The following is a 16,347-nucleotide window of genomic DNA, read 5'->3' as shown; positions in this document are numbered from 1 at the left end:
GGTGCACAGATAGGTTACACAGGATTTGTCCCGGATTTATTTTCACACAAGCCAGCTAACCATTTTCTACTCGTTTGCTTTGTAGATCACAGATACTAAGAGCTGTATACTCTCAGGAAGTTTTTGTGTAACTGGGAAGCTCTTCAGTGCAGAGATTTTCCACAATAAACTTAAACTCTTGGACCAGACTGAGCACTTCGGTGTATTAGAAACGGATCGAGGGTTCCCCCTCTGTATATTAATCAAAAGAACACACACAGATCGAGCTGTTGTTTCTCTGTATAAATGGCTAAGCATGCTTCTGGGAAAATACGTATCTTAGAGAAAGTTTCTGGAAGCTGTATCAAGAGAGTCACAGTGCTGATTTCCTACAGCCCTGCTGGGAAGCTAGTCACACAGGGGTACCACACCTGAGTCACAGATACCCAAGTACTTTACCCTCATCTTGCTCAGGTTCCTGTAGTCATAGTAACTCTCATATTGCTCTGCAATCTTCCGGCACAGGATAATGCCATTCTCCCAACACTGCAGACAGACAGTAGCATGAAAGTTAGCATTCATCATACTTATGCAACTTTATCCAAAGGTTAGGATGTGGACGCTTTGGGATCATAAAGCCTTACGTTCTCAGTCTTTACAACAGTCTAAAGTAATAACGATGCCATTTAAAGCATGAAAAAAACATTCTATTAACATGTAACTCATTAAAAATATTCAGAAAGTTGGTTATGTCAGCTCCTCGGAACATTCACTAACACATACTGCAAAACCAATATTTTCTTGTGTTCTGCCACACTTGGAAACAACTGTAGTTTCATGATGACCACATACATGGATGCAAACAGACTCTTGGTGCTCAGGAGGGAATTATCATTGGTCTCTAAGGTCCAGTAAGTCAAGCCTGGTCTCCTCCCTTGGTTAACATGCTTACATGAGCATGAGGACCATTAGAGTCTTGTTGGATCAGAATGTTACTTTCAAAAGAAATGTTTAAATTTTGTCATCTAGCATGTTATCAACCGAGCTATTTCTTCAAAAGCCCAGATAGTCAGTATTTGCAACTTTAGGGCCACTCAACCTCTGTCAGGTATTAAATTCATCTGTTATTGTATGAAGTCAGCATAGTCATAACTGAGAATTAGAATAATGAATTCTAATAAGAATCTATGGGCACATAGGCAAATGTCAAATAGTTTTCACATGCCTCATAGTATTAATAATCTTTTAATCTCTTCCAACCATTTAACATGCAAAAGCTATTTGTAGCTTATAGGCTGTAGGACTGTGGGTAGTGTTTTACCAACCCTGACCTATAGCACCCATTCCTAGGGATGGATAAATATATGAGACTCTGAAATAGCTTATTGCTGAATCTACCCTGGAGATCAATGTGGTGACCGATGTCATAGCCAGATCACCCACAGAGACCCACAGCTAGAAAATATGCAGAGAATAAGAGATCTTGCAATACTCAGTCCTAAATAGATGTCTCCATGACATAACTCCCCTCAAGGCTAAGGGAACCCTGCAGAAGAGAAGGCAGAAAAAGTGAAAGAGCTAGAGGGAATGGAGGACACCAAGGGAACAAGGCCTTCTAATCATAACAGGAGAGACACAGTATGAGCGCATAGAGACTGAGGCAGCATGAACAGGACTTGCATGGGTCTGTACCAGACAGAGTCCTAGAGGTGGAAGAAATAACTATAAGCCTAATTCAGAAGCTATCTCCAGTTGATAACCACTTGTAAATGAAACTTTAGTTTTCCATAGGGGAGTCTTACTGAGGAAACAAACTAGGTCACATGCTCAGAAGTAGATGACAACAGAAAACAAACTCAATGATATCTTTGGAAGTTCTTTGTCTCATGTTATCAAGGCTTTTACTTTTTATTTTCTTTTCCTCCTCTACTTTTTCTCCTACTCTTCCTCCCCCTCCTCTGTCCTCCTCACCTTTTAGGCTGCAAGTCCTTTATGTATTGACATCTAGTTTTGTGTATTTTATGGGACTCCTGAAGGTGCAAACAAATGGGTCTCAATGTCTATATATGTCTTGTGCCTTTTCTTGGGCTCTGTTTCTTATTTTTATCTGTTTTGCCCTATTTTCATGTGTTTGTTTAGCATATGAATTATATTATAATTCCTTAGAATCCTGTTTTTTTTCTAATGAGAGACAGACGGGAGGTGGATCTGGATGCTTGGGGATGTGGGGAGGAACAAAGAGTAGAGGGAAGGGAAACCATAATCAGATTATGTATGTACACACACACACACACACACACACACACACACACACACACACACACAGACATTTTAATAAAAGTAAAAAAATAGCTATACAGGTGGGAACAAAGACATTATGCTGGTATTAGTGTAAAGGCCTATCATTGTAGTTAGATGAATAATAGGGCAAGATATGAGATAAGCAATTTACTTGCACCAAAATGTTAGGGACACCTGTGTTCTAAAGATAAATGACAGCCACTTGCTGTATTTAACTCTCTCCTTAACCTTTGTGATTGGGACAAGATATGTAAAGTAACCAATGGTTCAAATCAAATAAACACTGGTGTTCAGATTCCTGGTCATTTAAAAGGGAGCTCACAGCCCTTGAAGGAGAGCAGGAAAGAGAGTTGGGTGACACACTAAGTTGCAGTAAGTGGGTGACATTACTTCATCATCCTGAGTATTTTAGCTACACCAAGGACTACGGCTTCTTTAACACATCCAGTTTCTTTCATTTCACCTTAAAAATAAAGGCAGAACTAGAAAGAATGCATTCCAATTTGGGGAGCAGGGGAAGGAAGATAGTTTTTCAGAGAACAATGGCAGAGTGCTATGGTCTGAGTCTTGTGTTTCCCCAAAATTTGTATGTCCAAATCCTAACTCCTCAGGTGTATGGACACAGGACCCCTGACAGATGGTTGGGTCATAAAAGACCCAGTGCCCTTTAAAAATAGGCTTCCCAGAGTCAACTACTTTTCCATCATGAGAGCACATGGAGAAGAAACCATCCATGAGGAAGTAGGGCTTTACCACACTAAATCATTTGAGGTCTTGACTTAGCCTTCTCAGCCTCCTAAGGAGTGACAAATAAGTAAATACATTTCAGTTGTTTATAATCCATTCAGTGGTGTGTGTGTGTGTGTGTGTGTGTGTGCACATGAGCATGCACATATGTATTATAGCATGTGTGGGCGTCAGAGGACACCATGCAGGAGTCCTGTTTTCTACCATGAGTCATGGGCGCTAGTCTCAGGTCATCAGGCTTATTAGCAGGTGCCCTTACCAAGTGAGCTCCTAGTCTACATAATCTGGTGTAGTAGCTATCGTGGACTAAGACAATGTCAGTAGCTCAAGATTAGTCAAAGGTGAGAAAGAACTTGGGCCTCAGTAAAACAACAGACTCCCCAGACCCATGACAGAGCTACTTAATCTATATCTAGGAGCTGCATTTAGACACCTGAACAAGCTCTGGGTGCTTCTAACACACTCTACAGAGTAAAGGCCCTGCTGGAGAAGAAAGGAAAGGGAAGCCCAGGGGTGAGACTTACTTTGCCTCGGTCAAAGTTCTGGATGATGGTGAGGTGCAGGTGCTCCTTGCGCTGCCACTCAGTCTGCATGGGGTAGGTCAGGAACTCCCTGAGGGGCCGATCAGACCACTCCAGCAGCTCGTCATACAACAGGAGGGTGTAGGCAGCCTCTGCACATCAAGGAAGAGGACAGGAAGTCGGTCAGGACTCAAAACCATTTCCTTGCAATTACTAGTTCCCCAAACTCAATACTTATGTCTGAACTTAATATCAGGTACACAAGGAATGAGACTGTTAATGGTGACTTCTCAGTGACAGAGTCATTAGAGAACTGGATGGAATCCTTGTGTTTCTATTATTTTCTGTATCTCTCTTCTGTTTTTAGTTGTCCTTGCATCAGCATTCACATGCTTGGGGCACAATTAACCTGTTCAAGAAAGTCAAGTTAGGAAACCCAATCACAAAAAGCACACATGGTATGCACTCACTGATAAGGGGATATTAGCCCAAAAGTTTGGAATACCCAAGATACAATTCTCAAACATGAAGTTCAAGAAGAAGGAAAACCAAAGTGTGGATGCTTCAGACCTTCTTAGAAGGCGGGACTAAAATACTCGTAGGAGAAAATATGGAGACAAAGTATGGAACAGAGACTGAAGGAAAGGCCATCCAGAGACTGCCCTACCTGGGGGAATCCATCCCATATACAGTCACCAAACCCAGACAATATTGCAGATACCAAGAAGTGCATGGTTACAGGAGCCTGATATAGTTGTACCCTGAGAGGCTTTGCCAGAGCATGACAAGTACAGAGGCAGATGCTCGTAGCCAACCATTGGATTGAGCATGGGGTCCCCAATGGAGGAGTTAGAGAAAGGACTGAAGGAGCTGCAGGGGTTTGCAACCCCATAAGAAGAACAACAATATTAGTCAACCAGACCCCCCAGAGTTCCCAGGGACAAAACCACCATCCTAAGATTACACAGGGATAGACATATGGCTCCAGCCACATATGTAGCAGAGGATGACCTTGTTGGGCATCGATGGGAGGAGAGGCCCTTGACGCCCCAGTGTAGGGGAATGTCGTGGGAGGGGGTGGATGGGTAGGTGAGGGAGTACCCTCATAGAAGCAGGGAAAGGGGGGATGGGATAGCTGGTTTCTAGAGGGGAAACCGGGAAAGGGGATAACATTTAAAATGTAAATAAAAAAAATCCAATAAAAGAAAAAAATTTTAAAAAAGTCTTGTTATATAGCCAGTTTAAAGATATAGGACAGACATGACATCATTTACAGGGACAATCCATAAGTATGTCTCTTAGAAACCAGGAGACTTTCCAATGAAAGCGAGCTAGCTAACTATTTAACTGACTGACTGACTGACTGACTGACTGACTGACTGGCTGACTGGTTGTGCTGGTCAGTTTTATGTCAGCTTGATACTAGCTCCACTTATTTTGGAAGAGGAAACCCCAACTCAGAAAATGCTCCCATTAGACTGGCGTGTGGGGAAGTCTTTGTGGTTATTTTCTTGATTGATAGTTTAATACCAGAGGGCCCAATTCACTGTGGGCAGTGCTACCCCTGGGTGGTGGTCGGGTTAGTATAAATAAGCAGCCTGAGCAAGCCACAGGATCAAGCCAGTGAGCCACACCTCTCCATGGCTTCCGCTTCAGTTTCAGCCTACTTCAGTCTCTGCCCCAGCTTCCGTTGATGATGGACTATCACATAAGAGAGAAATTCTTTCTTCATCAACTTCCTTTTGGTCATTACAGCAAGAGAAACTAAGGAATTTAATTTTCCTTCCTTGAATGATAAAGGGCTGGGAATTTGAATATGGAGCACAGGAGGGTGATTCAAAATGTAGCTGGGATTTAGAAAGGGGTGAAAAAGGACCCAGTCATTTGTGAATTTAAGAAGCCTCAGTAGCGACACAGCTTCCAGCCTTCAGAATTGAACCCCAGGAACTCCAACCTCAGCTTCTAAAACACGGAGTGAGATGTATTGTGGTCCAGAAAGATCCAGCTGTGAAAACTGTCCTCGGGGTACTTGCCTGGGTACCTGTTAGCCACCTTTTTGTGGGGATTAAATATGGGCAGTTTTCACTAAGGGTGAAAATGGGTGGAAATGGAAATCGTTGAAATCATAGAGGCTGCCATCTGGAGTCTGCAGTGCAGGAGGCTGGGTGCGCACATTTTGGGGACTGTGCTGTACTTGGAAGAACTGTCTAGCCAACTGTGTTCCCATCTCAGACCAGGTGGGAATATACCAACTGCTTGTACGGTCTGTTCCTTCAATCCTACCGTTCTACTTCCCACTTGTGGGGTCACTTCCCTTGTTTCTCCTATCTCTTGTTCCCCTCCCAGCACTGCAGCGCTTGAAAGTTCCTCAGAGAATAACTGAGCTAGTCTCAGGATTAAGAGAACAGAGGTGGGGTTGGGGATTTAGCTCAGTGGTAGAGCGCTTGCCTAGCAAGCTCAAGGCCCTGGGTTCGGTCCTCAGCTCCAAAACAAACAAACAAACAAACAAAAAAAAAAAAAAAAACCAGAGGTGTGTGTGCTCATGAAAGGACGCAAAGGGCCCCAACCCATCAGTTCATAGAAAGAGAGAAGGAAGGAAGGAGGATTAGTGTTTAATAGGAAAGTGTTTCAGTTGGTCACGCTGAGAAAAGTTCTAGGGTCAATGGTGATGGCATAAACTGCACACTTATCAATGATTATGACAGAAAAGGACACATGACATAATTCCCAAAATAAGATAAAACATTTCTAACTTCTCTACTACTTTCCCAGGCACGATCATCCTTAGAAGGGCAGGGATGGGTGAGTCTGAGAAAGCCGAGATGCCGGCAGGTGGCCAGAGGAAGCTGAGAAATGACTGCTGGTGTCAGAGAGAAGTGGCAGGACAAATCACAGCTGCTTACAGTCTGCCTTCCCGGGAAGGTGCCGATACACAGCTGAGGGATGAGTGCATGCGGAGGGCACTGTGGGCTGTGCTGGGGAAGGAAAAGCATGCACGCCTTGCAGGTGTCGCACCCACACGATACCCTACAAAGCTGGCTTGCAATAACATTTTTCTTTTCAGTAAGTGTTTCAGCGTGCTGTTCCAGGCTCGCCTTTCCGCTCTTTGGGAACTGATAATGGACGGAAGAGGGGTGGATTCCAAGGGACAAAGAGTTGAAAATCCTAAACAAAGTACCACAGCACGGCTGACTCCAGGCCATTCCATTATTTCAACAAGCATACAGAGAGGAAAGCAATATACAAAGAGAAATCGCACAGAAGAATGGAGATGAATTGGGAGCACAAGGCAACCACACAGAAGGCTGCAGGGAGGTTCAATCATTTAAACAGAAGGGAAGGCTCTCCCTGCAGTCTCACTGTCTTCAAGGACACATACAAAAATGAGGACAGAAGAGAGAAAAAACTGTGAGGATCAATGAGATGACTCGGAGGTAAAGATGCTTGAGGGGCAGACCTGTTGACCTGGGTTTGATTCTTGCAACCTCGGAAAGGTGGAGGAGAGAGTTGATTTCTAGAATGTTCTGGTGACCTCCATACCTGCATAGCGTGCTTGCTCATATAAATACACCATGCACAGGTGCAATAAACAAATAAAGTAAGAGGCTATATGGGAGAAGCACACATTAATTGTGATCTGGGGAACATGGAACTTTGAGTAAATAAAGAAAAAGCACCGTTCTCTGATATCTCAGACAAATCTGGACTTTCTGGAAAAAGCGAAACACAACTGTGCAGATGTGGACTACCTGCCGTCAGCTTCTTTTCTTAATTCTTATTTTTATCAATTTTAAAAGTAAAACAGTCTACTGCACTGCACTGTTCCCTCATGATTCAGGCATCATCAGCACTGAAGGGAAATCTTCGTACCAGGTGTTAAAATTTAATTGAGTAGGGATGTATTTATTTAGGTCTCATATTCCTAGGCTCTCTTGTAGGAGCTGAGAAGACTAAGAAGGAGAAACAAAGAACTCACCCTTAACTGGGAATTACTTGTCTGTCTCCACACATGCACAAAATCATTTGTGTATGTGTATGCATGTATGTCTGTTATATAGTAATATGTAAAATATAACTAATAAAAAACAACATGATAAGTGCGTTAAAATAGAGAATATGGGGTAGGAAAGATGGCTGGCTTGGTGGTTAAGCTTGTGCTCTTCCAAAGCTGCTCCCTAATTAGGTTCCAACACAAATATAAGGCAGTTCACAATTGCCTGTGACAATTCTTCAGAGAATCCAATACCTCTTCTGGCTTCCTCAAACACTCACCCCCTCAACACACACACTCTTTTTTGAAAAGAGAGAGCAAAATCATTTCAGTAAGGGATGGTAGGTATGGAGTTGGTAAGGGAGCGTGAAGGAAAAGAATCCCAGGACAGGAACTACCTCAAGGAGAAAGAATCCATAGACCTCAGGATTCAAGTTGAGGGAGGTTAAAGCGTCCCAGATAGCATGCAGGTCTCCAGACTATAAATAAATGCTACAGAGATAGTGGGACCAGCTAGAGGCCTTAGAGGCATGTTAAAATTCCAGAAACGATATTGAAAGGATTTCTTTATTCACTTAGAGACTTGTGTAAAGGCCACACACAGTTAAAGAATTCCCTGAAAGAACAGTGGGGCAAAGCTCTCAACCTGTCATTCTCAAACTTGTGGAAAGGATTCTGCTTAAGGTGGAGCAAGCACCTTCCACTCTACTCTCCCAAGGAAGGAAGGAAGGGAGGGAGGAAGGGAGGGAGGAAGGAAGGGAGGGAGGGAGGGAGGGAAGGAAGGAAGGAAGGAAGGGAGGAAGGGAGGGAGGAAAGAAGGGAGGGAGGAAGGGAGGGAGGGAGGGAGGGAGGAAGGGAGGAAGGGAGGGAGGGAGGGAGGGAAGGAAGGAAGGGAGGGAGGGAGGGAGGGAAGGAAGGAAGGAAAGAAGGGAGGAAGGGAGGGAGGAAAGAAGGGAGGGAGGAAGGGAGGGAGGGAGGGAGGGAGGAAGGGAGGAAGGGAGGGAGGGAGGGAGGAAGGGAGGAAGGGAGGGAGGGAGGGAGGAAGGGAGGGAGGGAGGGAGGGAGGAAGGGAGGAAGGGAGGGAGGAAGGGAGGAAGGAAGGGAGGAAGGGAGGGAGGGAGGTAGGTAGGGAGGAAGGGAGGGAGGGAGGGAGGTAGGGAGGAAGGAAGGGAGGAAGGGAGGGAGGAAGGAAGGAAGGAAGGAAGGGAGGAAGGGAGGGAGGGAGGGAGGTAGGGAGGAAGGGAGGGAGGGAGGTAGGTAGGGAGGGAGGGAGGTAGGGAGGAAGGAAGGAAGCACTTCAACAGAATACATGAGGTGCTTAGAAGATCTTGAAAAGTAATTAGTAATAAACAGAGCAACTAGGAAAAGCCACCTCTGAAGATGATCACAATGTGTTTGGTTTTTTAATTTTATTTTCTTCTTTTTATGTCTCCTTTCTCAGACTGTCTGCAAATGGGATCAGACAAACGCAGCTCTCTGAAGACCTTTTCTCCTACAGAGCTGGGAAAGGGCTTGCAGTGACACAGACCTCTTACACTCTCTGGCTTCCTCCTCATCTTCCAACCTGAGCTCCACAGCCAGAACACTAAGAACTGGAACCGGAACGGGGAATCAAAGAGAAAAAGGAGCTCAAGAAAGACTTGTTTATAACGAAACTCAAGACGGATGATCAAAATGTGAATGCTTCACTCCTTCTTTAAATGAGGAAAAAGAATACCCTTGGCAGGGAAGGGAGAGGCAAAGATTAAAACAGAGACTGAAGGAACACCCATTCAGAGCCTGCCCCACATGTGGCCCATACATATACAGCCACCCAATTAGACAAGATGGATGAAGCAAAGAAGTGCAGACCGACAGGAGCCGGATGTAGATCGCTCCTGAGAGACACAGCCAGAATACAGCAAATACAGAGGCGAATGCCAGCAGCAAACCACTGAACTGAGAATAAGTCCCCCGTTGAAGGAATCAGAGAAAGAACTGGAAGAGCTTGAAGGGGCTCGAGACCCCAAAAGTACAACAATGCCAAGCAACCAGAGCTTCCAGGGACTAAGCCACTACCTAAAGACTATACATGGACTGACCCTGGACTCTGACCCCATAGGTAGCAATGAATATCCTAGTAAGAGCACCAGTGGAAGGGGAAGCCCTGGGTCCTGCTAAGACCGAACCCCCAGTGAACTAGACTATGGGGGGAGGGCGGCAATGGGGGGAGGGTTGGGAGGGGAACACCCATAAGGAAGGGGAGGGGGGAGGGGGATGTTTGCCCGGATACCGGGAAAGGGAATAACACTTGAAATGTATATAAGAAATACTCAAGTTAATAAAAAAAAAAAAAAAAAAAAAGAAAGAAAGACTTGTTTATTTTGTACGTGGCTTTGGGGGGGACTCCAAGGGGTATGTCTGTAGAACAGGCCATCGCTGACATAAGTAACACAACAGTGCAGACCATAACCAAAGACTGGAGGCCCACGTAGGGTGGTACACATGCAGACAACTGGAGTGGAGTGCCGAGGCCTTAAAAATCAGACATTAGAATCACAATCTCTAGATGGTGGCACAGGGCCTGAGGTTTAAACCTAATTGGACTGATTGCCAAAATTAAAAATAACAATTTTGACAGAATGCTGAATCTCGTAACATAATGTTCAAAAGGTCCAGGATGTAATCTAAAATAACTTGGCATTCAAGAAACCACAGAACTAAATAACTCTCCAAGGGAAAAAGCAATTAACAGATGCCAGCCACAAGCTGACTCACAGTTTGGAATCTTAGACTATGAAGCAGCTATTGAAACAATGCTACACGTAGTGAATGTGAAGACTCCTGGACAACTGAAAAGATGAGTTCTTTGTATAGAAACTGAAGCTATGAGAAGAAAACAACACGAAATTTTTAGAATGGAATAGTAACAAAATAAACCTTTCACTGGAAAGACCCAGTTCAAGCCAGCTGAGTGAAGACGACGGAAAGCATCAGGGGGCGTGACATAAAGCAAAGCCCTAAACTGTGGACAGAAGTAAATAAAGTTGGGGGAGAAATGACAGAGTCCCAGGACATAGGGGGCAATGAATGAGTATGGCTTTCACTTACACATAAACATATGCATAAAAAAAATCTTAAGAGAAGCAGCTTGGTCCTTACGTCAGCGTTATGGAGAGATGGCCGGAAACTGGAAGAGGTGGGGCTTGGTGGGATGGTTTATGTTATCAGTGTCATGCATGAAGTGATTATGAGGCTCCTTTTTTTCTTTCTCTTGTGTCATAGCCACACCATGAGCAGCTATGCTTGGCCATGTACCCTCCCCGCCATTATAAGCTACTTTGCTACAAGTCCAGAAGCAACAGAGCCAACAATGGACCCAAACCTACAAATCCCTGAACCAAGACAAACCTTCCTTCTTCCTGAGTTGATTAACATAGATGCTATGTTTCAATAGCAGAAAGCTGACTAGCACAAAGGGCACTAAAGATATCCTTACACGGAGAGGACTTCACAATCTGATCTCTTAAAAGCAGCACGATGCTTCAGGCTAAATAAAAATGCAGGGTCACCGAGAACTTCACGGGTGGAGAGTCATCAAAGCCGGTATCTTAGTAAACGTAGTAAATACTCTTTTTACAAACCCTTTAAAATCTGTAGGACCATGAAGAGCAAAGATGAATGGCAGTACTTGAAGGACTTTCCAGTGAGGATAGATACTGCCAAGGGCAATCTTAGAAAAACCATGCAAAGATAGAGGAGAAAATATACCCCTAAGAAGCAAACATTTAATTAAAATGCATTTCAGTTTTAGAAGAGAAGTACCCGAGTCATCATCCCTGATTGTGAAAGGAGGAGGAGCTACCATAGCCAACGCATCAGTAGCCGGCTCACTCCCCCCGCCTGAGCCCCATTAGTACCTGTGAAGTTCTGCGCCTTGAGATGCAGATCGTAGAGTTTGTGGATGTAGCGGATGTACATCTCCTCCTTGTTCAGCTCCGTCTTATAGAAGTTCTGTGAAAAAGAGCACAGAGCCGGGTGTGTCCTCAGCATCCAGCATTACCCATGTGTCCTTTTACCTTGTTAACTTCCACGCCTTCGAAGTCAAGGGAACAGACACATTTTTCCTCCTAAGTATGTATCAGTTTGAATAATATAATGAGACTAAATGACAGATTTTCAACCTGACACTGTGTTAAATATCTGGCAACCGGTGCACAAGCTGGACACTCTTGGGTCATCATCAACGATTCAAATTTCTTCTTTTGTTCTCTTTTATGTTGATTTTCTTTTTCTTCTAAGACAGGGTTTTGTATGTAGCCCATACTGGCCTTGAACTCACAGCCTGATCCCGCTGCCTCAGGTTCCCCGAGCTGGAATTACCACTGTGCCCAGTTGTTTTCTTGTTAGTTTCCATCATTGTTCTCAGTGTAGCTGTCAACTGGGCAATATTAACTAAAGTATTAAAAATATGTAACAAATTATCTATAATTCAATATGCTGATTGGCAGCAAGAACATTTTCTTTAATTTTATGTATACCTTTATTCTAAAGAAAGAACTCTCTAGGACATAAAGGAAGGATGTGTAAAAAAGTTATGGAGGTTTTCTTGCAAGGTGTGTCTGCACATGCCTTTAGTTCCAGTAGAAGGCAGGGGCAGGCAAATCTCTGAGTCTAAAGCCAGCCTGGTCTACAAAATGAGCCCTGGTCAGCCAGGGCTAAACAGAGAGACCCTGTTTCAAAAACAAACAAACAAACAAACCAAAAATCATTTTTCTTTCCTATGGGTTTCTGTTTTGTTTTGTTTTGTTTGTCTTTTGAGACACAGTCTTAGTATGCAGTCCTGGCTGGCAGGCTTGGAATTCATTATATACACCAGGCTGGCCTCAAACTCCCACAGATCCCCCTGCTTCTGCCTCCCCTGTGCTGGGAGTAAAGCATGTCTGGCAGCTGTAACTAAGTTTTAATGTTTCTTGCTTATGTTTAAAACATAAAACAGAAAATTTTATGTCAGCTTATTATTATGGAATGTGCTTACTTTTTTTTTTTTTACAAATCTGAATTTTACTAAAATTCCCTACAATATTTTACCAAGCTTTATAAAAATCCAGTGATTACTACCTGGATATATCAGTGGCAGGTACATTATGAAATGCCTGCTTCAGACACATGGGCTGATGACTTATTGTGGTTGGGTCTGATGCTACTTAGGATATAAAGGACACTGGCTAGTGATGGGGGGCAGGAAAAACTATGTACTTGAAAGAGTGATGGGTTTTTGAAATAGAAAATGCCAGGAATCCTATAGGTTTCTATAGCTGATGAACCAGTCTGGAACCTAATGATCATGGTCTGCCCATTATCTGACTGGTGTTCATTCCTGAACCCAAGGACCCTTTCACTGACTGTGGGCACTGACGTTGACTTGAATGCATTATTATTTCTAACCCATAGCACCAGCTCTCTCCTTGCCTTTCATTTCCTGTAGATCCTGGCAGTCTTTAAAAAGCCAAGTAAACAATGCTACTCAAACCCTCCCTCATTATCACCAAAATCATTTTAATTAGCAAGAACTGTACCATAAACACAATCTAACAGCCCCACAGCAGGTCTTACATTATTAAAGGATGATTTGTTCTAATAGCTTTCTATTAAGAAGCTGCATTCTTTCAGAACAAAAATAAGCGATCACTCTGTAAATGAATATTCCTCCTTAAGAAAAAAAAAAAAACCCAAAACCAAAACCCAACATCTCCCCAGCTGGCAGATGACAATCTCTCACATATGTCTGCTAAAAACTGTAACACAGAGAACAAAACAGTAATTATAATTCCTCCTGTTAGTCATGTCAAATAGTGTGCACTGTCACTTACTGCGAGTTAAGCTCAGACTGCACACCAGCAGTCAGAGGCCCCCTGCACAGGATTTGCTGCTGACCTCACAGGAAGGTGGTGACGGGAACCATATTGCCACTAGCAAACATGCAAAACTTTCCATTTGGAGTAGGAGCTGAAGAGACTGGTTTCAAAGTGATAAAGTTGGGATTTTTAATAAGGATCCTTGGGCTGGTTTGCAAGCGGAGCAGCTTTCAAAATGCTCACCACCTTCTCGGCTCTTTGTCATACTCCAAAGCTACTGGTGTCAGCCTCAAGCAATTACAACAGGGTCACTGATTTATGAGGTTTCCTTCGTCTTCCTTGTAGAAAGCAAGAAGGAACAGGGGGCAAAGGAGGAATTCTTTTACCAAGAGTCTTCTGCTGGACCATGAGGAGATGAGACGAGGGGCTGAAGTAATGTGTTCATCTCCAAAGAGAAGGTACTTGAGAAAGAAGGTGGAGACGACAGGGTTCTTTAGGAAACAGGCAAAGGTTTTGCTTTGAGGTTGTTTATGAGTCTTTGTGCCTGGGCTGAGGATTCAAACTGAAGCGTATAGAGCACATGGCATACAATCGAGGATGTGGAAAGGGCTGAGGTTCCTGATTGAGATGGTAGATAGACCAAAAACATTGAGAAGATGGAAGGCTGGACAGAGGGAAGGAGGGAAGGACTGTGCCAAGCAGAGAGAGGACTGCTAGAGGAGAGCTAATGGCTAGCACAGTGGGTGGGCTGGTGGTCAGCCCACTGTTGCTTCTAAGCAAGAAAATTATGTAAGTACATCGGTGCGAATAAGATGCACCCTCACGGGGCACGCTTAGGTCACGATATTTTTAGGGGCTGGTAATCAAGGTAGAGGTGTAACAATTCATTAAAAATGAGAAGAAGTGGGTGTGGTAAGGAAAGACAGTGCCATGAGCTCAGAAGTTGAAAAGCAGTACAGTGAAAAATTAGGGCAACGGAAAAACAGTTGCGTGAAAGTTCAGACATTTGAAAAGGGACAGGGGGGAGCAAGCAAAGGGAAACACTGATGGGCTGAATGCAGGGCAGAACCAAAGTTCAAGGTGCAGGCAAAGTACAGCTGCGAAGGTTTCAGTATAGGGCAAGAATGCCAACGACAGTACAAGTGTTTACAACAGACAGGGAGTTTCTTGTATTCTCAGAAATACAAGAAAAAGAAGCCGGGACATTCACAGGTTCAGAACTGGAAGAGGTCATTCTTCAATTCCAAATGAGATGAAGGAAAGTTAGTAAAAGCATTAATTCACCACACAGCAAAATAAAAAAGAATTAATGTCCAGTGTGGGATTATTCTTTTGTGATGAAATTCCATTCTATATAATAAAAAGGGGGTGATACATTTTATAAATTTTGGTTGGTCCAGAGTAATTGTGATTTAGACTGCTGTCCACACATCTATATTTATGCAATTGTAATGCAAGTCTTTGCAACAGTCCTATTATGAATTCAATCTGCAGAGAATAGTGAGTGAAACAAACATATTGAGCAGAAAAAATTCACAAGTCAGAAAATAAGAGTTCAGTAATTGTTATTAAAATATGAAGTAATGAAATAATTGTGAGAAAGACTAAGAAGATAGGCAGAGAGGGGCAGTCGACAGAGAGAGGGGCCTCAATTCAGACATTGTGCTTCTCCTAGAATAGCATCTAGACTGAGTGGAGTAAGAAATTCAACAGGGAAAGACAGCAGCCCTCAGCCCTGTGATGCCGCTGAGGTCTGCCCGCTGCTACCAACCCAGCACACGGCAGGAGCACTCTGCAATGTTCTGAGCTGAAGATTTTCTGGGCTTCATTCAACCTATAGCTTATTATCTTTCTTTTAAGAACATTTTATTAGTATTATTATTTTACATTTTTGTAGGAAATAACATGGAAAAAGGCACGTTAAAGAGATTAGAACCAAACAAAAGTTAGTACTTCAGTGAAGAGCAGCGGAGGTTAGAAAGAAGAGGGAAACGGAGTCAGGTACTAACCAGCAGGCTCACTGTGCAGCCAATCTTCTTGCCATCCACTTCTCCTATTTTCATGCAGTCCCTAGAAACAGAAAGCAAGGGTCACACTGGGAATGTCCTTTCATGGGGAAAACATAGCTGTTCTTTGGTGTCTGGTGTGGGGGTGGGTGAGGTGTCCGCAGAGATCAGAGATGACTGCGTGGGTTCATGGAAAGGGGACTGGGCTGAAGATCTCTGATGGGACTGGAGGCAGAGACTGACTCCCAGCTGTAGTAGGAGTTTGCATGGCAAGCAGGATGCCTCTCAATGGACAGGGACTCAGGGAGCAGGGGAGAGAGGGTCCTATCCCTCCCACATCAGAGGTGCAAGATGTGGGGGACAATGGACAGAGAAGAGTCTTGTTCTTAAAATAAAAGAGAATCACCATGCATAGAATTGGGACAGCCTGCTCTAAAGGCAAGTAAACGAAAATGAAAATAAATTGTCTTCCTTTAAAGGTGCAGCACACTGGTACCTAGATCTTCACTCTAAAGTATTTGGACCACCAGCAATTTTTGAGTGGGTGAGTCTAAATACCCAGGGATTTTTCTTTTCTTTCCCTTCTTTCTGTTTTTGAGAACTGTCAAGGACTCTGAGAACTCTTTCGACTGGAGACTTTGAAAGAATTATCAAAAACAGAAAATAAACAAACAAGGAAGCAAACACTAAAGCCACATGCAAAATTCTGAACAAGTCGGTCTGAAGTCCAGGTGCTGATTAGCATTCTTTGAATGATTAATTTAAGTGGAATGCTAATTACAGTTCAGCTATTTGAGCTTTTAACTGGACCAGAGCTCCCTATCTGGAATCTTGGGAGGCAGCTCACCTGTAGTCTAACAACCTCTCCATCAGCCGAGTGACAGTGGCAATTAATGAAACGCCACTTTCCCTCCATGTTTCCCGCTCAATTTTCTTTAGTAGACTGGAAAAGAAAGAACCCAGGG

The 16,347-nt window shown here is 43.6% G+C and overlaps 1 protein-coding gene across 7 annotated transcripts in view; it reads right to left on the bottom strand.

The window, feature by feature from the left end:
* Positions 1-16,347, bottom strand: part of Dock4 (dedicator of cytokinesis 4) — a 396,334-nt gene that overhangs the window by 36,935 nt on the left and 343,052 nt on the right. For all 7 annotated transcript variants that reach the window (XM_087554065.1, XM_087554063.1, XM_087554067.1 and 4 more), the window contains 5 exon segments: positions 16,230-16,325; positions 15,386-15,446; positions 11,439-11,532; positions 3,552-3,700; positions 439-525 (listed from right to left, as the gene is read on the bottom strand). In XM_087554065.1, coding sequence (XP_087410191.1) covers positions 439-525; positions 3,552-3,700; positions 11,439-11,532; positions 15,386-15,446; positions 16,230-16,325 — 487 coding nt within the window.

The sequence above is a fragment of the Rattus norvegicus genome, chromosome 6 (genome assembly GCF_021556685.1).
Source record: "Rattus norvegicus strain SHRSP/BbbUtx chromosome 6, alternate assembly SHRSP_T2T, whole genome shotgun sequence".
Taxonomy (NCBI): domain Eukaryota; kingdom Metazoa; phylum Chordata; class Mammalia; order Rodentia; family Muridae; genus Rattus; species Rattus norvegicus.
Note: the sequence above shows the minus strand (reverse complement) of the source record. Positions and strands in the feature narration are given on the sequence as shown.